Source organism: Scyliorhinus canicula, chromosome 10 (genome assembly GCF_902713615.1).
Source record: "Scyliorhinus canicula chromosome 10, sScyCan1.1, whole genome shotgun sequence".
Taxonomy (NCBI): domain Eukaryota; kingdom Metazoa; phylum Chordata; class Chondrichthyes; order Carcharhiniformes; family Scyliorhinidae; genus Scyliorhinus; species Scyliorhinus canicula.
In genome coordinates this window covers 96,939,024-96,962,148 of record NC_052155.1, presented here as the reverse complement: position 1 = coordinate 96,962,148, position 23,125 = coordinate 96,939,024, and the positions used below count along the sequence as shown (strand labels likewise).

The 23,125-nt window shown below is 45.8% G+C and overlaps 1 protein-coding gene across 2 annotated transcripts in view; it reads left to right on the top strand.

The window, feature by feature from the left end:
* Positions 1 to 14,028, top strand: part of sdr16c5b (short chain dehydrogenase/reductase family 16C, member 5b) — a 39,157-nt gene extending 25,129 nt beyond the window's left edge. Inside the window, exons 5-7 of one of the 2 annotated variants that reach the window (XM_038809399.1) lie at positions 1,130 to 1,255; position 1,594; positions 13,686 to 14,028. In XM_038809399.1, the coding sequence (XP_038665327.1) occupies positions 1,130 to 1,255; position 1,594; positions 13,686 to 13,769 (211 nt within the window). In that variant the 3' untranslated portion in view covers positions 13,770 to 14,028. The remainder of the gene's footprint in view (positions 1 to 1,129; positions 1,256 to 1,593; positions 1,595 to 13,685) is intronic. The other variant, XM_038809398.1, reaches the window with a different exon arrangement.
* Positions 14,029 to 23,125: the final 9,097 nt, after the last annotated feature.

Genomic DNA, 23,125 nt, shown 5'->3' with positions numbered 1-23,125 from the left:
ATAGTGCCTTAGATCTTCCAAATCCACCTGAGCAGGCAGAGAGGGTCCCGATTTAAGATGCTAATTGAAACGCAGCATCTTGCACAATGAACTCATTGTTGCATGGAGCGCCAGCCTTGATTTTTTTTTTTTAGCTCAAGTCCTGGTTTTGGGACATGAACCCAGCATCTTGTGATTCAGAGGCGGGCATCAAACCCCACCAAGAAGCCTTTATTGCACTTATTCCCGTATCGGCTGAGATTATTCATGAAGGACTGCCTTCTCAACCTCTCCCCTCGCCTGAAGTTTGATAATCCTCAGGTTAAATCACCACCAGTCAGTGCTCCCTCTCCCTCTCTCCCTCTCTCTCCTTTTTCCCCTCTTCCCCCCCCCCCCCCCAACAATCCCCAAGTATCACAGATATATTACTTTGTTTAGCTGCAGCTGATGGCTGTCACCGGCAAAGAAACTTGTCCAACTGCAGGGAGATCCTTATGAGGAATTGAACAAACGAATGTTATTTAAAATAGGATTATTAGTTAGAATAATGTAGATGATAGAGCCGATGGTAGTGAGTTCACAGACAAAGAACAAAGGGATTCAGCTAAGCATGGCTAGGAGGGGGGAAGGGAGCCTCGTGCAGAGGGTGGTGAAAAGCATGCTTGGTTGAGGAATGCGAAGTGAGCCAATCAGGATATATGGCCAGGTCAGGAGGTGTATAGGATGACCTATGGGAATCTTGTATGTGAAACTTGATGCCATTTGAATGATATGTGCAGAAATCTCTTTGTCTCTGACTTCACACGTTTCTGGGGGCTTCAGGAGACTGTATGTGTTCTGAATCTCTATAGAGCGGGTCAGCCTTGCAAGTTGTTAAAAATAAATAATACTATACCTACAAATCCCTCTCGAGTGTTATTGAGGCCAGACTGACGGGTAAAGAACTTAATTTGTCACTTGTGAACAACTTTGAAGAAACCCTGTGTTTTTTTTTAGTATGTATTTTTTTGCAGGATTTCTCAAAATATCTTTGGGTGGTTGGGAACTTTAGTTTACTCTTGAAAACATGCATGCTACTCTTTTGATGGACAAATTGTGAACAATCGAACTCAGGCATTCACCTCATAATTTATACTCAATTTCTATACAGGTGGCCACACCTTATTCCCATTTTAGATCCAAACTATGCTACCAAAAAGATTGTGAATGCCATTTTACAGGAACAAGTGCTTCTTGTGATGCCACGCTGCTTATATTTTTTCCATGCTATTCAAAAGTAAGTACAGCTTATCTCCGTCTATGATGCAGTAGTTCTGCAATTCATTTTTATATGGTCTTGTAAGCAGTCATAATTGTTGAATATGATAAATCTCCATTATTACAACTGCTTTTTATGACATTTTTTCTTCATGAAGATTCTTCATGTGTGGCACGGTAGCACAGTGCTTCACAGTGCCAGGAACCCGAGTTCAATTCCAGTCTCGGTCAACTGTCTGAATCGAGTTCGCATTTTCTCCCCGTGTCTGCGTTGGTTTCCTCTGGGTGCTCCTGTTTCCTCCCACAGTCCAAAGATGTGCAGGTTAGGTGGATTGGCTATGCTGAATTGTCCCTTAGTGTCACAAGGGTTAGGTAGGGTTACTGTGTTAAGGGGATAGGGTGGGGGCATGGGCCGAGGTAGAGTACTCTTTCCAAGGGTCAGTACAGACTCAATGGCCTCTTTCTGCACTGTAGGGATACTATGTTCCAGAACTCCCAGCATCTATGTTCTTGTATGGCAGAGAACTAATGATTGAATAATGTATTTGTGCACTACTGAATACAGTAAAAACCCGACCAATAATAGGAAATGGCTTCATGTTGTAGTTGCCCACATGATGCAAAAAGCAATGAAGATGGAATGAAGTGGAGAATGAACTTATTGTGAATGCACATGTCTGTTTTTTGAGAGAGTGTGCATATGAAATGACTGAATTATTCCAAGGCATTCTTTTGTGACCAAAAACAAAGTATGGCCATTAGGCCATTTCTTTTATTTCATGGACAGGGATTAAAAGCTCACTTTCATCACTCTCGTACACTTCCACGAGGCAAAAATGGTTCCTTGGTATAAGAAAACAAAAGTATCGCTAACAGTTTTCAAATATAATAACAAAGCAACAAAGAATTATGTTTTAAATTCCTTCACGTGATGCAAGACAGCATTTATTGCTGACCACTTGATTGCCCTTGAGAAGGTGGTGGTGATGATCTGTTTCGCAGAACTGCTGCAGTCCATATATTTGGGGTACTTGCACAGTGCTGCAAGGAATGGAATTCCAAGATTTTGACCGATCAGTGAAGAAGCTGTGAGGAAATATTTTCAAACCAGGTTTGTATGTGACATGCTTTGGAACTTGCAGGTGATGGTACTCCCTTGCATCTGCTGCTCTTAATTTTCTAAGTAGCATAGGTCAGGCATGGGTTCAGCAGGTGCCATTGAAGTAGTTTAGGCAAGTGCTATAGTCCATAGGTAGGTGCTACATTCTTCAGTCCTGATGCACGTTGGAGGATGGAGTCAATGTTTAACGTGGTAGATGGGCTGCCAATTAACCAGGGTGCTTTGTCCTGTATGGTGTCCAGCTTCTTGAGTGTACTTGAAGTTGCAGTCATCCATTTAAATGAAAAGTATTCCATTGTAGGTGGTGAAAAGCTTTGGGGAGACAGGAGGTGAGGTATTCACTGCAGAGTACTCCGTTCCTGACCTGCTCTTGTTACCACAGTATTTATGTGACTGGCAGTTAAACTTCTGGTGAATGGTGATTGCCAGTATGCTTACGGTAGGCAAATTCAGTGATGGTAACAGTATCAAGAGGTGGTTAGCACCTTATTGGAGATAGTCACTGTCTGGCACTTTTGTGGCACAACTAATGTTACCTGTCATTTATCAGCCCAAACCTGAATGTTGCCCAGTTCCTACTGTACGCAGGCATGGATGGCTTCATTATCTGAGGAGTTTGATTGGAACAAAACACCATCTAATCCTATGCTAGCTTGCCCCCTTCTGACCTGAGAGGTCAATGAGTCAAATGGTTTACAATTCTACATCTTCCAGATTAAATTTGCATTGAAAATTTAAACATAAGGAAAATCAGAATTCCACATTCATGGCAGATGGTTTTACATTATTTCAATTCTGAAACTAAATGCTATGCTACAGAATAAACAAACATCTGAAATGTTGAAGCTGCTTTTTACCCCCTTTGGGCTATTAGGTCTAGGGGAGATTTGCGCTATCCTTGGGTAGATTGGGATGTGATAAAAATCTGGTGAGAATGCATCAATAATTGTTTCTTTAATTGCCATGTTACATATCTAACATACACAATGCTAGATTCAATCCTGAACAATGAAACTGGGCTGGTAGCTGGAAGCAACACAGAACTTTTAGTAGCTGAGGGCTTTCCAAACATCCAGTGCAGAATACTGGGAACTTGAGCAGGCAATCGGGCTGGAAGCATCAAACCAATACATGAACAGGAAATATCCTACATATCCTACCCACAGAGGTATTTTTCTGTATGTTGATGAGTATTATCTGGGGAATAAGATGCATTTAATGAGTTGGATTTCAGAGTCAGAAACAAAGCAACAAGACTTGCTGCTAACCTTGAAGAAAGTTATCTACAAAGATGTAGCAATCTCTGCTCTGTGAATTTCCCCTTTTCTGCTGTCAATTTGAATGCGACAGAAGGCTAGGAAGTAAAACCACTGAACCTTTCACTTTTAATTAGGTTTTACACATAATTAAATAAATGATTGGGACGTTCACATGGAATTAAGCCAGAAAGTACATTCTCATAAACATTAAAAAATGTTAAAAGATGTGGATTTTTTTTATCATAGAGATTCTCGACGTTCAACAAATGTAAAATTGCTCAGTCTGGGCCAGTGGGGATATTTAGCAGTAAATAGGAACTTAGTGTTCTATTTTTAAAAACTAGTTACACGTCATTCAACAGGGTGTAACTTATTCAAGGTTTCTACAGAGTGACTAAAAACATTCAGAATGGAAGCTTTCGTCAGCTCCATGACTTTTCGAAATGTATTCTGGTAGGTGCTTCAACAACCCCCTCCTGGAGAAGCATAGAATCACTGGCTACTTCTGGATTTTCCTGCTTAACTACAGGAATGTGGACTCCTGAAGTCAATGTCAGTTTCTGAGGAGTAATGATACTGAATGTTGACAATTTCACCATCCTTACCAGGTCAAAATCCAGATCATTTTGCAGCAAACCAAAGTCCCTGCATTATTTGAAGACCCAGATAAAGTGAACGAGACCCCTCTTTACAATGCGCAATCAGAAACAACACGCACTGCCCCTCCCAGCATTGATTACCTTTCCATGGCTCCACCAAATTAAAAATCCCACCACTAAAGAGGAGCAACATAGTCAATATTTGTTTTGTGTTGTTACACTAATTATGTACTCACAGCTCTACTCCAGTATTTCCTCTGGTGAAAAACGGCTGCCTTGCTCTGTAATGTAAGGCTGTGTCAAAGTGCTCTCGAGTAGACGGAACAACTGTGATGTGCAGGTTGTAATGGGTGGTGTGAAGCTTTTGGGATAATGCTTGCCTTAGACATCTGGCTGGAAGTCACATGAAATGTTCCAGCAACAGCTGGATCCATGTTCAACACCTCTTTTGGGACGCCTGCTGGTACTCGTTATCCCAGCTGGTTGACAAATGATCTGTAAAAGAGCTGTCAGTCTGGTTTTTACAATTGATCTGTAAAAGAGCTGTCAGTCTGATTTTTACAATTGATCTGTAAAAGAGCTGTCAGTCTGATTTTTACCTCATCAACACACTTTTGAACTGATCATCCAGTCCGTCAAATACACCAGTGACGTGTGTGTAACTGCAGACCCATAGTCTGAATATTTCTTGAGCGAAAGTTGTTCAACACCTGTTTTACTTTGTACTCACTCCTCGGATGACTCAAGTTTGTACTCTCTGCTTTGAATTCCCATAGATTCCACATCACTGTGCATTCCAACTGCTGCAAGTTCTTTGCAGCTGATTTAAAAATCCTCTTTTGTTTCTACATCAATTCCTGGCTGAAACCAGCTTTAGCAGAATACCAATGTTTGTGTAAAGAGTAGACATATTTTGTTTGCTCCCAGCCTTTCACTCTCTGTATTCAGCTCCTCCTATAACTTTCAGCAGTGTAATTTTCTCAAACTCAGTCATTACATGCTCTAATGTGCTGGGAGCAGGTGAATTGCTGTGAAGCTTGGCTTGACTCTCGCCTTTAAAAGTAGATTCTAATGTTGAACAGTGCCCAGCTCACTGCCTGCCCCTTGCTGTTTGACAGCATCAGTCAAGTGATTCCAGGGCTATCCTGCCAGGGCCTCCAGACTGTGCAGTCCCTCTCCACAGTTGCCTTGGAGGAGGGACAGCTCACAATGCTAAATATGGCCCCTGTGACCTCCGTTGGGGAAACATGATGTCTGTGACCTCATTTGGAGTTGTATCCCACAGGTTGGAACCCCAGTTTTATGGTGTTCCCACATTTCCGACTCTCGCGCTATAAAGTTATAATTTCTAAACGTATTTTTCCCATCACCTCTTCCATCAATTTTAATGTCCTTATGTATTATGGTTTTTGTGAAGCCTACCCATTCTCAAAGTTAGGCTGATTGATCAGAAGTTACCTGAGTTATTCCTTTTGGCCTAACTGACATCACATTTGTTCACCTTTCATCCCTATGCTTGCTAACCTACAAGGGACACTGAGCATCAGTGACACTTGTCCCCAAAGGAGTAGCAAGGGGAAAGTTGGGGAGATGGTCTGCAAGGGAGGGAAAAGACAACCTGACATGGAACTGATCCACTCAGTCTTCAACCCAACCTTGCATAGAGGAGGAAAGATGATGTATGTTGAATCTGGCACTGATGGCTCCACAGCAGCAACAGAAGGCCAGCATCTGAATGCGCATGCCGGAGAAGAGTACAGAGGGGAGTAAAGCATCCGGCCTCTATTGTGCACTGCTCCTCCAACTGTAGTTGTCAGGTCAGCAGTGTTAGTCAGGACAGAGGCTGTTCAGGGAGGTGATCACTGCTATGCAGCAAGCTCAGGACGAGATGAGACCCACGGTGTTCAATGGACATCCAACACTAATGGCCCTAGATATCACCTTGCCTCTCCAATCCCAGCCATCCAAAGCTCTTTAGGAATCCATTGGCAATATGTGTGGAATCTCCAAAACTGTGGCCATTCAGTACATCAATGGTGTGTTCAAGAGGGCCCGAGTATGAGTTGTCACATCAATTCAGGTATCCAGGCGGGTAGAGTCATTGGCTTCAGGACCATTGCTGGATTCCCTTGGGTATAGAGTGTCATTGACTGTGCATAGGTATATGTAGTGCACTAGAATGATTGGGAGTAGGTTGATTTGATCTTAGTTTCAGACGAGTTCGGCACAACATCATGGGCCGAAGGGCCTGTACTGTGATGTACTGTTCTTTGTTCTATGTTCACCTGCGGCCATTAAAGTTTCCATGGACTAGCCAATGGCCTTTATCAGTGGGAAGGACTTCTGTTCCATCAATATCCAACTGAACTGCAACCACTGAAACCATATCGGTCAGATGTGTGTCCTGTTCCCGGGAAGCAGCTCTCGTGCCTACTTAGTAAGGCATTCCCAGGTGCTGCAATGTTTCCACCCCTCCGCTATAATGTTTCCACCCCTCCATCAACATGCTTCAAAGAGAGGTTCTCAGGAACTATGCTTATCCATTGAAGGCATGGTTACTCATGCCTGAGAAGAAAGCTCACAAGGCAGTGGCATAATACCGCTCATGCGTCTGATCATTGAGCAAGCAATTAGGCTGCTAAAGATCATAGGCTGTCTGGTCTTACGACCAAAATGTCAGCAGTGCCCCCACACCAATGCTCCGCCTTGTGGGGGACTAGCAGCTACACCACGTAAGTCTTTACCTGCCATATGGATGCAGAATGGCTGGGTCTGTGGCCGCGCATGTGCATGGCAGCAGCCTGTAGCAACCGTGCCATACAACATGCTGGTGGCTGGGCGCGGACCCGGCCTGCCAGAAGCTGCCCCCCCGTAACCCCCCCCCCCCCCCCCCCCCGCCGGCGGAACGACTCTTGCCTCCCCCCCCCCCCTGGCTGTGGCGGCGTTCAACACAATCCACTGACGCCACGTGAGGTCCCCGAAAAGTGAAGGGACACACGCCCCGTGTCGTCAGGGACTCGGCCCACCGGTGGCGGAGCATCGGGGGGAGGGGGCCTCGGGTAACATCCTGAGGCCGTCCCCACGGCATGCGGCGTACTCCCTGTTTATGAGGGGGCGGAGCATCGCAAAAATGGCACCGCCCCCAATTCCAGCATAAAAATGGATTCTCCGCCAACCGCTGAACGCAATTTCAGCGTCAGCAATCGGAGAATCCAGGCCCATATTCGTGTGTCCCACTGATCTAGTGGAATCATTCAGTCTGTCCAGGAGGGTCCTACAGATTGTGCAGAATGCAGCAGGCTACCACAATCTGGTGTTGCAAATGGAGGAGGCTTTGAATATTTAGGACATCATTAATTACCACTCCTCGTGCATGAGGATGTGCAGAAGGCTGCTGAGCATGCTGAACAGGATGAGGAACCCCTTGCTTCAGAGGTGAAGGAACAACATATATGGGCTGCTAACCATAATAGCAGTTACATTTATGAATGCCACTATTATATCAAAGTTTGACATGTGACAGGTCTAAACATCCTTGAGCCCCAAGCACATTAAGGTGCTCTTAACACATTTGTGTTTGCTTCTACGGGATGCAATCCCTGAACTTGCAGCTGAGATGGAGGTAAGCTGATTGTGTTGCCCATGTCCTGGGATGACCTTGACCATCCTTGTAACAAGGAAAGTGGATCATCCTGTAGATGTAGTATATCTGGACTTCCGGAAGGCATTTGATAAGGAGCTGCACAAAAGGATAATTTGCAAGATGAGATCACATGAGATTAGGGGTAACCTATTAGCTTGGATAGAAGACTGGCTGACAGACAGGAGACAGAGAGTCGGGATAAATGGGTCTTTTTCTGAATGGCAAGATGGAACTAGTGAGGTGCCACAGGGTTCGGCCCTTGGGTCCCAACTATTTACAATCTGTATTAATGACTTGGATACAGGGATAGAAGGTTCTATAGCCAAATTTGCAGATGACACAAAAATAGGTGGGACAGTAAGTTACAGTGAGGAAATACGAACCTTACAAATGGATATAGCTAGCTTAGGAGAGTGGGCCAAAATGTGGCAGATGGAGTTTAACGTGGATAAGTGTGAGGTCATGCATTTTAGTCAAACAAATGGGAAGACAACTTATTATCTAAATGGGGAGAGACTTCAGGGTGCTCTGATGCAGAGGGATCTGGGTGTCCCAGTCCATGAGTCACATAAAACGAGCATGCAGATGATCAGAAAATAAGGAAAGCAAATGGAATGTTGGTATTTATAGCAAAAGGAATTGAGTATAAAGGTAAGGAAGTGTTGTTGCAACTATACAAGGCATTGGTGAGACCGCACCTGCAGTATTGTGCACAGTTTTAGTCCCCTTATTTGAGGAAAGATGTAGTTGCATTGGAGGCAGTTCAGAGGAGGTTCATTAGTTTGATTCCAGAGATGCCGGGTTTGTCATATGAGCAGAGATTGAACAGTCAAGAGTTTAGAAGAATGAGGGGAGATCAATTGAGATATATAAGATGCTAAAATGTATGGATAAAGTAGACGTGGAGCAGGTGCTTCTTGTGGGATATCCCCAAACGCGAGGTCATAAGCTTAGGATTACAGAATTGCAAATTTAAAAGAGATTTGAGGATAAACTGCTTCTCCCAAAGGGTTGTGAATCTGTGGAATTTGCTACCCTAGAGTGTGGTGGATGCAGGGACAGTGAGTAATTTTAAGGAAGATTTAGATTTTTAATAGGTGATGGGTTGAAGGGTTATGGAATGCAGGCAGGACAGTGGAGTTGAAGTCAGGATGGTATCGACCATGATCACATTGAAGTTGTTTAGGCTCGGGAAGCTAAATTGCTGACTCCTGCTCCTAGATCATGTGTTCTAGGGAGGAGATGTTCTGGCTGATTTTGCCATCCAGCTCTTGGTCTATAGCATTGTAGGTAACAGATGAGGAGCATATCAGCCACGATCGAATGGTGGAGCAGACACTATGGGCCAAATGGCCTATTCCTGCACCCAAATCTTATCCTCTGGCTGACTGATGCCTGGAGGGTTAGCATGCTGAGGGTCTCCTGCACAGATGAAACATCCTCCTCTGTCATCATTGATCCTGGAGGTAGGGTCATAAGGGTCATTGGAGGAAGCCATGCAGATATGCACCTGAAACAAGGCTTGGACGGGACTCCGTCATTATTTGTGCATTAGTGTGCATAGCCTCTGTGCCAAATGTTTCTTCAGCTCTCGCTTCATGTCCAGCAAATACTATGTTCCTGAGTCCAGAAGCACTTCATCATGCTTGGGCTCCGTTTGGGTATGAACACTTGCAGTCCTCCAACTGTCTGTGTGACCTTGTCTGTCTGCTTGGGCTGACTGTACTGCACTCACCAAGTTTTGCCCTGAATCTAATCACAAACAATACCCACCGATGTGCAGTATATGTGTTGGGACACAGTGATATGATGCTGCACCCTCTGAGGATCCCTCCTGCACCTCGGAGGTGAACTGCTCACCCCCACTCTCTGGAGCTGAGTATTCTTCAGTAGTGCTGAGACCATGAGCGAATACAAACATTTAGGAGTTAAGGTCTTCACATCTCCTCATCCTCAACATACCTGATGTAGAGCTCTGTGTCCAATGATAGATGCAGTGTTCACATATCAATCATTTGTTGCCCAGGATTACCCTGCACCCAAGCAAATTATTCTTCTATGATGACACTGCTTTCCTATCGGCAATTGAGCTGACCCCCCACCTCCCCCACTCCTCCCAACTGTGAGCCAGCCAGTTCAAGGGCAACCACCTCAGTTGAGATGAAAACGGAAGTATCTTGATGCCTCCACCTTTGCCCACTGTTTATATTGTGGCCGTATTTCTCCTGCAAACTGAATGAGGAATATCTTTTTGCGAGTCTTCATGCGATACCTCACACTTTATGCAGATGAGAGCCCTTTGGTCTATGATGGGAGTTCATGAATGCCTCCTCCTTGCATCCACTCTGAAGGGGCATCGTGGGGACAGCATGCTGTCTCTGATCTGCAGGCATGCAACTGAAAATATATGCTGCCTGGCTAGTCACTCCCTCTCCATGTCGCACACCATCCCATGTTGCCATGTGCAAGCTCCAAAAAATAGTATGGTAAGGACTCACCTGCCAGACGTAAAGGAGGTCACTGACCTGTTTGCGGCTCTGCGCCCAGGTTGGAAGAGTGAACCCATTGAACCCACAGTTGCTGACTGCTTGTTCAAGTGGGAGGTCCCATCTTACCATCTCTTGGTGAGAGGGCCACCTGCCTTCCCTTTGCAGTCTGGAGGAGAACCTGCAAGGAGACATCACTAAACCATGGGATCGCACATTGTCTTCCCTCTGCCTTGGTGGCAGCAGTGTCCTGGCCTGCTTCATGGATTTTCAATTGAGCCAAAGGAGTGGACAATTCCTCAGTTGAACTATTAAGGGTCTTTAGCGCTTTTTGCCCAATTAATTCTTGACAATAGGGCAGCACTGTATGCAGAGCCAGCAGCCCTTTACAGATGGCACCAGCCCCAACCTTTCAGTCAGTGATGCCACCATTGGTACTTTGTTGCCCACGCCCACTCATCAATTGGTCCTGTTCTTCAAGCTGTTAATTAGCCAGCCCCAGCCCATCATATGTTACTTGTGTGGATGTGCCACCTGTTTTTGGTGCCACACCGTACAAATAAAATTCACCTCTTGATGTGGGGGAAGATATGGGCAAAGCATTTTGGATGAGCTCAAATCTAAGGAGGCTGGGGTACGCAAGACAACAATGGACAGTGTTCGAAAAGGTAAGTCCAGAGGTAAATGAGGCATGAATGAGGTTTCACAAATAGGTAAAGCAAACTTGGAGTAGAGACTGATCTTATTAAAGTGGAAGTAGAAAATCTTTGTGATGGAGAGGGTCTAGAATCAGAAGTTCACCTCAAATTTGAATCTGAAGTCATAGTTCTGAATGGTCTGTTTCACTAGGGAGGGCAATAGAATTGATAGCAAGGGGTTTGTGGCAAGATCTAAAGATGATGGCACGATCTTCCAATCCTTAACTAGAGACAATTACAGCTCATTAATGAAATGGATATGAAGGAAGCAATGTGATAACGCAGACAGTGGAGATGTTGAGAACAGTCGTGGAGAGGCTACCAATTCATAACATGCAGATGAGAGCGAGATGGAGTGATTTAAGGGTCGATGTTTTGAGAGTCTGAAAGTAATTTGGGCGGGAAGAGAAGCCATTGCAAAGATGCTCCAAAATGAATAGGTAAGAGTGGAACTGACCAGGCTACAAAAAGGACGGGACAATATGGAAGGAAGATGATATAGTTTACCATGTCAAAGACTGCAGCGGAGACGGGAAGCAATAACGTATTATGGTCACAGAAGATACCGTTGTGACCTTAATGTCTTTCAGCATTGTGACAGCATCAAAAAACTGATTAAAGGAATCAAAATGGAGTTGCAGGGAAGTTGAGCATGGATTTGGTGTTCATGGACTTTGAGAGAAAATAAAGGTTGGAGATGAAACATTTATGATGGTGATGCAGAGGAATTTGTTCTCTGAAGGGAGAGAACCTTTGGAATTCTCTGCCCCAGAGAGCTGTGGTGGCTGTCATTAAATAAATTCAAGACCGGTGTGGAAACATTCTTGAATTCTAGGGGAGTTGAGCATTATGTGGAATAGGCAAGTTGAAACCAAGATCGCATCAGCCAATGTCTTATCGAATGCCAGTGAAGACTCAAAGAACCTAACCCTGCTTCTATTCCTCGTGCTTCTATGAAATGTTTATTGCAAGTTGGAAGGCTCAAGGTGGTTTTTGAAGGAGTGTTAATGATGTTGTAAGGGAGTGGAACACTAGAAGAATTCACAATATTGGTGAGCATGAGAGCCAGGAAGCTAAGTAGGGTGGTAAGCAGATTAATGGGAATGCAGTCAAGTAAGTAGGAAATCCGTCTAATGGATGGGATGAGATTGGAGCGAAACTAACCACAAGTGTCATCTGCCTGAAATGTACTGAAAGACTGCAAAACATAAAGCTCAAACTCCCAAACTGACGACTTAGAAATGCTCAAGTTTTTTTAACAAAAAACCAAAGGATTTTGGAGAAATGAAGCTCACTTCTACACACAGTCCATTATAAAATGTGTATCCTCAGTAGGTGAATGACTCGTAGCAACTATAGGATAACTATTTCATCTGAGAATATTTGACTGCTATTAAAAACATAACTTTTTATTGATTTTATACTCTTTTTCAGACATTTGAAATAAACATGCTTTGCATAAAAATTACTGTGACTTTTCTTGACTGTTATAGCCAAATCTCAACAATTTTATGAGTAATAAGATCCTACAATAGGAAATTGGGCAAATGACTAGTTAACTTGACTTTCACAGGAATGTTAATCTGGATGCCTGAAAAACTTTGTTTTCTTTGAAAAATGGGATGGATCTTAACATCCACTTAAACAGCTGAGCAAACTTCGATAACTCATCTAAGGGACAACACCTCTGACAATGTAGTATTATTTCAATGCCATAATCAGCTGTCAGCCCAGCTTATGAGAAAGGGTCTTACATATACATTTGAATCTACGATCATTTGATTGTAAAGAGTGCCACATAGGGTGGCACGGTACACAGTAGTTAACACTATTGCTTCACAGCGCTAGGGATCCTGGTTCGATTCACAGCTTGGGTCACCATCTGTGCAAAGTCTGCACGTTCTCCCCGCATATGCGTGGGTTTCCTCCGGGCGCTCCGGTTTCCTCCCACATGTCCCGAAAGTCGTACTTGTTAGGTAAATTGAACATTCTGAATTCTCCCTCCGTGTATCCAAACAGGCACCAGAGTGTGGCAACTAGGGAATTTTCACAGTAACTTCATTGCAGTGTTAATGTAAGCCTACTTGTGACACTAATATAGATTATTATTATACTGAGCTAAGCTGGCATTTGTATTTCGTCAAAATCATTAAGAAAGTTAGGTCTATCACCAGAGTTGGTAGAATCTAATGAGCGAGAAATTCTGATTGTCCATACTGACGGGATCTTCAGCTCCGCCAATGGCACACCCCTTCCGCGGGATTTGCGTCGGCAGGATGTGGATTCTATGGGAAATCCCATTGATATCAACAGCACCAGAAGAATCCTGCCCCGGCCACCAACAGCCGCCTCCCGCCACCAGAAACTGCTGTGGGGAGGTCCGAGAATCGCGCCCTATATCTTTAGGCTCCTATTCCAAACATGGTTAATAGTCAAAGTTAATATTAAATTAAGACTGACTGCCATTAACAACAAGACGATTTTGCAAAAATGATCATGCCCAATCATTTTACATATTGTACTGTTTTAATTATAATAGCTACGATAAACATATTGCAAGCTAGTCACTGAAATGTTTACATTTCTTATTGATTGTTGCTCAAAACAAATCTGATTGTAGTCACAAGTCTTTTTCTCGTAACAGCTGCTTCCCATGAAACTTGGAATTCTTCTTGGACGCTATTTTGGTGTTTTCAACGTCATGGATAACTTCAAGGGTCGAGTTTAAAAAGGATTAACGTGACCTGCAGCATCAATTTTTAAAAAACTGTTTTAAATATACTTTCAAACAAAAATACATGCAATGTAATACATATTTGGTGCTCCTTTATCTTGCTATATTCAAGACATTTGTATCAAGATGCAAAATTATCTACATTCCAGCGTGTTTTCTATTGATAATTTCAAACTGGCAGAAAATGTAATGCTTCTACCCAGGCAATAAATGTATGACAATGCCAGAAGTGCATGTTAAATGCAGCAGAAAAGATGTGAAGCGCTCATTTTTTAATAACTTTGGAACCTGAACAAATAATAAGGTGACCATTTTGGGAAAAAGAGGCATGTTTGAAAAACCATTTTGAAAATCCACCTGTTTGACTCTATAAACTGTTGAGGAAATGGGCTGGTCTGTCAAATGGTAGACCCATGGGGAGAGGGTTTCCATTGTTTAATGATAACGATGGCAGAGATGACGTTAAAACTTAGCAGAATAGTGACATAAGTTGAAACTGCGGAATCATTCCTGCATTCCTCTGTTATCCATGCCCATCCAATAGTGTAGGTTCGTGATAATGTTTTCCCTTTAATTAGCTGCTCTTAATGCCTTTGCTGGGGGAAAATCTACAACAGTTTTGCCCCTGGAAGGGATTAAAATGACTATCAAAGTCAGGATTAGTAAATACATGGTTGTATTACATTTGACCCACGATATATCCTGACCATATCTCATGCACCATCACTAAGGCAGCCTATTATCATCTCTATAATGTCCACCTGATGCCACCCTTGCCCAGTTTCCATGCTGTAGAAATCCTCATCCATACATCTGTTACTCTGGACTTGACAATTCCAATACATTTCTTCACTGCTTTCAACATTCTATTGCCTGTAAAGCTGAAGTAATTTAAACCTCTGCTGTCCATTTCCTTACCCTCACAAGTCCCATCCATCTGTCATCCCTCTACTCAAAGGCAACACGGCTCCTAGTTGAGCAACACCCTCGATTTGAAATTCTCATCCTTGCTTTCAGATCCCTTAACGGCCTTGCTCCTCATTATCGCTGTAATCCTCACTTCGCTCCACAAACCCCCAGATATCTTGCGCTCATCTAATTCTGGCCCCTTTAGCATCCTGATTTTAATTGTTACACCATGGGGGCTGTACCTTCAGCTGCCAATGCCCAAGCTCTGCTAATCCTCCATACAACCTCTCTGCCTTTCTTTCCCCATTTGTAAGATGCTCCTTAAAGCCTACCTCTATGGCCGTCAAATGTCTCAATATTGCCTTACGTCAAAAGATGCTTCAGATAACCCTTCTGTGAAATACCTTGGAACATTTTGGTACATTATGGTGCTATGGAAGAAGAATTTGTTGAAAGATAAAAGCAGAATTGCAGCTGCCAAGGTTCCATTCTACATTTACTAATTGCGTTCGAAAAAATGATTTCCGACGTTTCAACATTGGGTAAGGCAGTGGGTATTGTCGCTGGACTAGTAATTCGGAGACCCAGAATAATGATCTTGGGGACCTGGATTTGAATCCCATCATGGCATGTGGATAGAAGTTTAAACTCAATAAAATATCTGGAATTAAAAGTCTAATGTTGGCCATTGTCGATTGTTGCGAAAACACATCTGGTTCACTAACGTCCTTTCGGGAAGGATAGCTGCTGTCCTTACCTGATCCGGCCTACATGTTACTCCAGACCCAAAGCAATGTGGTTATCTCTGAAATGACCTAGCAAGTCACTCAGTTGTATTCAACTGCTACGGAAACACAAAAAAGGAATAAAAATGGGTGAACCACCCGGCATCGAACCATGCATCGGAAGAGACAACAGCAAACCCAGCCCTGCCGACCCTGCAGACTCGTTAAGCAACAGCATGACATAGTCATACTCACAGAATCATATCTTATGACAATGTCCCAGACACCACTATCACCATTCCTGGGTATTTCCTGTCTCACTGACAGGACAGACCCAACAGAACTTGCAGCACAGTGGTATGCAGTGGGGAGGAAGTTGCCCTGGGAGTCCTCAACATTGGCTCGGGACCCATGAAGTTTCATGGCTTCAGATTAAACATGGGCAAGGAAACCTGCTGATTACCACGCGCCAGCCACCATCAGCTGATGAATCAGTATTCCTCCATGTTGAACACCGCTTGGAGGAAGCTCCGAGAGTGGCAAGGGCGCAGAATATGCTCTGGGTGGGGGAGTTCAATGTCCATCACCACCGTAGTGCCACTGAAGACAGCTGGCTGGGTCCTAAAGGACATAGCTGCTGACTGGGACTGCAGCAGGTGGTGAGGGAACCAACAATAGGGAAAAACATACTTGACCTCATCCTCACCAATCTGCCTGCTGCAGAGGCATCTGTCCATGTCAGTATTGGTAGAAGTGACCACCGCACAGTCTTTGTGGAGACAAAATCCCGTCTTCACATTGAGAACGCCCTCTATTGTGTGTCACTGCCAACGTGCTTCGAACAGATCCAGCAGCTCAAGACTGGGCATCCATGGGTCGCTGTGGGCCATCAGCAGCAGAATTATATTCAAACACAATCTGTGATCTCATGTCCCAGCATATCCCCCACTCTACCATTATCACCAAGCCAGGGGGTCAACCCGGGTTCAATGAAGAGTGCACCAGAGCATGCCAGGAACAACATTAGGCATACCGAAAAAAGAGGTGTCGACCTGGTGAAGCTGCAACACAGGATCACTTGTGTGCCAAACAGCATAAGCAGCAAGTAATGGATAGAGCTAAGCGATTCCACAATAAATGCATCAGATCTAAGCTCTATAGTCCTGCCACATCCAGCCGTGAATTGTGGACAATTAAACAACTCACTGGAGGAGGAGGCTCCAAAATATCCCCATCCTCAATGATGGAGGAGCCCTGCACATATGTGCAAAAGACAAGGCTGAAGCATTCGCAATAATCTTCAGCCAGAAGTGCCATGTTTTATGATCCATCTCGGTTTCCTCCTGAGGTCCTCAGCATCACTGATGCCAGTCTTCAGCCAATACGATTCATTCCACGTAATATCAAGAAATGGCTGAAGACACTGGATACTGCAAAGGCTATGGGTCCTGACAATATCCCAGCAATAATACTGGAGACTTGTGCTCCAGAACTTGCCGCACCCCTAGCCACGCTGTTGCAACTACAACACTGGCATCCACCCGGTAATGTTGTCCAGTTGTGTCCTGGACACAAGAAACAGGACAAACCAACCCAGCCAATTACCGCCCTTTCAGGCTACTCTTCATCATCAGCAAAGTGATGGAAAGAGTCATCAACAGTGTTATCAAGCGGCACTTACTCAGCAATAACCCGAGTTATTCTCCACGATTGCTTGGAGTCTGTGGACTGGTCCATATTCAAGTCCGCGGCAGCTAACCTGGACAAGTAAGCAACCACCATCACAGACTTCATCAGTAAGTGTGTCGAGGACTGTGTACAAAAGAAGACAATATGGGTGTTCCCCAATCGGAAACCCTGGCTCAACCAAAAGGTCCACTCCCTGCTAAAATCCCAGGCGTTCAAGTCTGACAACCCTGACCTACATAAGAAATCCAGGTACGACGTACAGAAAGCCATCAGGGTCGCCAAAAGACAATACCGCATCAATCTAGAGTCCCATGCCAACGACACAAACCCAAGACGTCTATGGCAGGGCTTACGCGAGATCACAGGCTACAAAGGAAGGCCAGGAGGAATATCTGGGGCTGGAGCATCCCTCCCCGATGAACTGATCAAGTTCTATGCCCGCTTTGAACAGTCAGTCAATACATCAGTGCTGTACGCCCGAACAGCCTTGGACACACCCATACCCACTATTACAGCCTCAGAGGTAAGAGCTGCCTTCTTGACAAGTAAACACCCGAAAAGCAATGGGCCCCGACGGAGTCCCTGGGTGAGATTCAGAGCCTGCGCTGACCAGCTGGCGAGTGTATTCACAGATATCTTCGTTGCTCTGTTTACTTGCTGTAAATATGGCAGTTAATAAGGTCGCCTTTCTTAATCTTAATTATGAGTATGCTTTCAGAGTCGCCAGGTATCTCTCGATAACGCCACAAGGTTCAACCCGAATACCGATCAAAGAGCGAATACACCAGTTAGTTAGTTCAAAGTCAATACTACTTTATTTACACACAGTATGATTTACTCATGCACAATAACACTACAGGCTAAACTATATCTATCACTAACACCCATACTCAACTTCGGGTGCCCAGTTAGGTCAGAGGAACAATGGCTGTTCTTTGGATCTGAGGCTGTTGGGTTCGAAGAGGTAAACAGGAGAACAGCTAAGGTCGTCCATCTGGTAGTGAGGGTTCAACTGAACTTACTTGCTTCTAGTGATGCTGCTGGAAGGGTCTCTCCGCTTGAGTGCCAAATCGAAGAGGCTGCACCTTTGTCGGGGGTTCCTTCTTATACTTGGAGGGCTTTGCGCGCTTTTAGGCCGGCCTTAAACTTGATCCCAATTAATTGGGCAGCTTCTTGATCATTGCCATCGATCTAAACCAATAAAGGGGTGGGTGCCTTGATGGCTGGGCTGTGCTTTGTTTGTGTCTTCTGGTTGGGGTAATGGCACCGGAATGTCTGAGACAGAATCGGCTATCTGAGCACTCATTCTTGTTTCCTGGGGATGGGCCATCAATATGTAAATAGACCCAGAGTTTCGATTCGTCTGCTGACTGCCTTCCAAATATACATTCAGGCTCTGTGCCTGCTTGTTGCTTAGTATTGCCATATTTCCCTATAGGCTCTGCGAGTGTCCATTTTGTATACTGAAAGTGGCCATCAAAGATGGCTACATCTTCAACACCTCACTTCTCCGCTCCGAGGTCCCCACCTGCTTCAAGAAGACCACCATAATGCCAGTACCAAAGAAGAACAAGGTGGCATACCTCAACAACTACCGACCAGTGGCCCTGACATCTGTTATCATGAAATGCTTTGAGCAGCTAGTCATGAGTCGGACGCCAGCCTCCCAGATGGTCTCGATCCATTGCAATTCGCCTACTGCGGCAACCGATCGACAGCAGATGCTATCTCTCTGGCCTTACAATCAACTCTCGATCATCCCGACAACAAGGACACCTACGTCAGACTACTGTTCATAGACTACAGCTCTGCCTTTAACACCATTATACCAACAAGACCAATAACCAAACTCTGCAACCTTAGACTTGATCCCTCCAAGTGCAGCTGGATCCTCTACTTCCTCACCAACAGATCGCAATCTGTCAGGATCGGTAACAACGGGAGACGACTTCCGACGGGGAAGAGAGTGGTCGCGGGCAATGGAGCTCCGGAGGGGGAACACAGTCGCATCCCGTTCCCCCCCAAAAAACTTGCACCTAAGCGCGCAAAACCGGCCGGACTGGGCACACACGCACGCAGGAGAATGCGGGGCAAGCAGAGCGGTGGCCCGGACCAAAGTGGGGACCGAGCAGAGCCAGCGGCAAAGACCGACACCCCCCCCCCCCCCTCCACTCCCTGGCGGTGACCATGAGGCAGGCAGCGGAACAAGGCGGACTCCTGGCCCGACAGAAGCCTCTCTCTCGACCCTCCTGACTCTATGTGTGGTGAGTGAGGGGGAAAAAAAGAACTTCCCCATTTTAAACACAATGTTTTTTAAACTTTTAAAGAAAAGTATTAAAGTGGAGAATGGAGGGGAAAAATATGCCAGAAGGGAGCCAAAGCAGAGGGAGAAAGGGCACCAGAAAATAGAAGGGGCCAGGGGCGAGCCCACTCAGTCGAGCTAACCGGCGCACAAAGCGGCGGAACGGACGGTTCACCGCAACAAAAAGAACTGGGGCAGACAGGAGCATTTTCCCCCTCTGCCAGGGGGAACTGGAACTGGAAGGCACTCCTTTGCCGAAAAGAAGAAACAAGGCAGAGGCTAGAGCAGACATGTGAGCCGCGGTGAAGGCAGCAATTGACCAAAGGTCCTGGCAGAGTTGCAGCTCGCCCTTGGCAAAGCAGAGAAGAAACTGGAATAAGCCCAAGAGGCGACCATTAAGGAGCTGGAAAAGGCCATGACTGACAAAAGCAACGTATCATGGCACTGGAGAGAAGGAGGCAATGAGACTGGTCACAGTGCAGGGGAGCCTGACGATCAGGAAAACCGCTTGAGAAAGCAAAATGTCAGGATAGTGGGCCTACCAGAGAGATCGAGGGTAGAAACTCCCCGGCATACGTGGCCAAGATGCTGGGCAACTTAGTGGGAGGAAAACTTTCCCCAATCCACCAGAAATGTACAGCGCACACCGGTCGCTGTGCCCGAAGCCCAAGGCAGGGGATCAACCAAGGGCAGTTATAGCTAAACTGCACCGGTACCAAGACAGGGAAACAATCCTCGCTGGGTCAGGCAAAACAGAACCTGCAAATGGGATAGGAGACACTTCATTAGAGTTTATGAGGGACATTAGGACAGATCTAGCCAAGAGACGGGCCGAATTCAATAGAGCGAAAGCAGCTCTTCACAAGAGGGAAAGCATTTTGGTATGCTGTACCCAGCTAACTCTGGGTCCTCATACCAAGAAAGAGAGTACTTCTTCACAGCCCTCGCCGAAGCAAACAAGTTTGTCGAGGAACATGGGCTGGAAAACAACAGCTAGGGTTAGAAATAAGGGGCCCCTGGCAGGGGCCAACAAACACGCCGACGGAAGGGAGGAGGGTGAGGCAACACCAGGCCTCCGTGCCCCCCCCCCCCTCCCCATGGCGAGCGCACCTGAACAAAAAGCAAACCACAACCCGAGGACCGTTAGGTGGAGGGAATAAGAGTAGCGGAGAAGGGAGAGCAAAGCGAGAGGAGTGCAGGTGTAGGATGGGGTAAGAGGTGGGCGGAAAACCGTAGTGGTTGGACGAGGGAGAAGCGAGACAGTAACTGGAGGCAAACGGGAATAGGAACGGGGGAAAGAGGGACAGGAGAGGGGGGGAAAGGGAGGGATAAGGGGGGGGGAAAGGTTTGGACCGGGGGAGGGAAAAGGAGAGACAAACAAGGCTAAAAAGAGAACAACAATAAGGCTACAAAGTGCCACAACCAAATGATGCGACCATCAATTCACTCGAGATGGGAGTATAAGTAAACCTTGGATTTAATCAACTTAGAACAGTGCCTGCCTTATCGCTTTCAAGTGCGAAGAGATAGGGAGGAAAGGGCGGCTAGAAAGCAGCTGGTCGACTCCAGACTGGAGGGAGACCGTAAATACTCTGAGGCTCCGACCGTAGCGCTCCTGGTGAAGAGGAAAGAGTTACAAAGGAATTTTGATCTGCTCTCCACCAGGAAAGCAGTGCACCAACTCCGCCAGGCATGGGGGAACCCTGTACGAACACGGAGACAAAGCCAGCCGCCTGTTGGCACACCAGTTGAGAAAGAAGCAGTCCGCCATCAGAGAAATTTGCGCAAATCAGGGATACCGGAGGTACGTTTGTGGAAACAGAACCAGAAAGATCAACAAAACCACAAAGGGCTGTACGCCTCAGAAACCCACCACGGTGGGAGTCCAGGATGACAACCTTTTCATTTATGGACTGGACCATACTAGTCAGTGGGGGTGAGGACATAAATTGGGCCTGGAGCACCAGCTCTAGCACTGGGAGAAGATCATGGACAGCATATTAGCTCCATGCAGGCGGGGAAGGTGCCGGGACCAGATGGGTTCCCGGCGGACTTCTACAAAAAATGTGCGACAGCACTGGCCCCGCATCTGTGGGAGATGTTCACAGACTCGCTAGCTAGAGCCACCTACGCTAGCACAGGCCTTAATCTCGCTGATACCTAAGAAAGATAAAGACCCAATGGAATGTGGGTCACACAGACCCATCTCACTGCTGAACGCAGGTGCCAAAATATTGGCCAAAATCCTGGCCAAAAGGCTGGAAGACTGCATACCAGTGGTGGTCACAGAGGTCCAGATGGGCTTTGTCAAAGGTAGACAGCTAACCTCGAACATCAGGCACCTTCTGAACGTGATAATGACCCCATCCGGGAGAGAACGCCAGAGGTGATCGTCTCCCCAGACGCAGAGAAGGCCTTCGACAGGGTCAAATGGAAGTACCATTTTGGTAGGAATAACAGCAAACGGGATTATTATTTAAACGATAAAATATTAAAGCATGCTGCTGTTCAGAGAGACTTGGGTGTGCTAGTGCATGAGTCACAGAAGGTCGGTTTACAAGTGCAACTGGTGATTAAGAAGGCAAATGGAATTTTGTCCGTCATTGCTAGAGGGATGGAGTTTAAGACTAGGGAGGTTATGTTGCAATTGTATAAGGTGTTAGTGCGGCCACACCTGGAGTATTGTGTTCAGTTTTGGTCTCCTTACTTGAGAAAGGACGTACTGGCGCTGGAGGGTGTGCAGAGGAGATTCACTAGGTTAATCCCAGAGCTGAAGGGGTTGGATTATGAGGAGAGGTTGAGTAGACTGGGACTGTACTCGTTGGAATTTAGAAGGATGAGGGGGGATCTTATAGAAACATTTAAAATTATGAAGGGAATAGATAGGATAGATGCGGGCAGGTTGTTTCCACTGGCGGGTGACAGCAGAACTAGGGGACATAGCCTCAAAATAAGAGGAAGTAGATTTAGGACTGAGTTTAGGAGGAACTTCTTCACCCAAAGGGTTGTGAATCTATGGAATTCCTTGCCCAGTGAAGCAGTGAGGCTCCTTCATTACATGTTTTTTAAGGTAAAGATAGATAGTTTTTTGAAGAATAAAGGGATTAAGGGTTATGGTGTTCGGGCCAGAAAGGGAGCTGAGTCCACAAAAGATCAGCCATGATCTAATTGAATGGCGGAGCAGGCTCGAGGGGCCAGATGGCCTACTCCTGCTCCTAGTTCTTATGTTCTTATGTTCTTATGTACCTCATAGAGGTACTGGAGCGTTCGGGCTTGGAACAGGGTTCACCTCCTGGGTAAAGCTCCGTATGCACAATTCCATTGCGAGCGTACGGACCAACAACACCAACTACCGATACTTCCAGCTGCACAGGGGCACCAGGCAAGGATGCCCACGTCCCCCGCTGCTGTTCGCTCTAGCGATTGAGCCATTAGCAATTGCTCTCAGATCAGCAAAAGCTGGAGGGGGATCCAAAGTGGCGGCAGAGAGCAGAGTCTCACTCTATGCAGATGACCTGCTCCTCTACATCTCAGACCCACAAAGCAGCATGGACAGAATCATCACACTACTGAAAGAGTTTGGCGCCTTCTCGGGCTACAAACTCAACATGAGCAAAAGCGAGATCTTCCCGGTACACCCACAAGCAGCAGCACTCACACGGACTGCCGTTAAAACAAGCCCGACACAAATTCCGCTACCTGGGGATCCAAATAGCCCATGACTG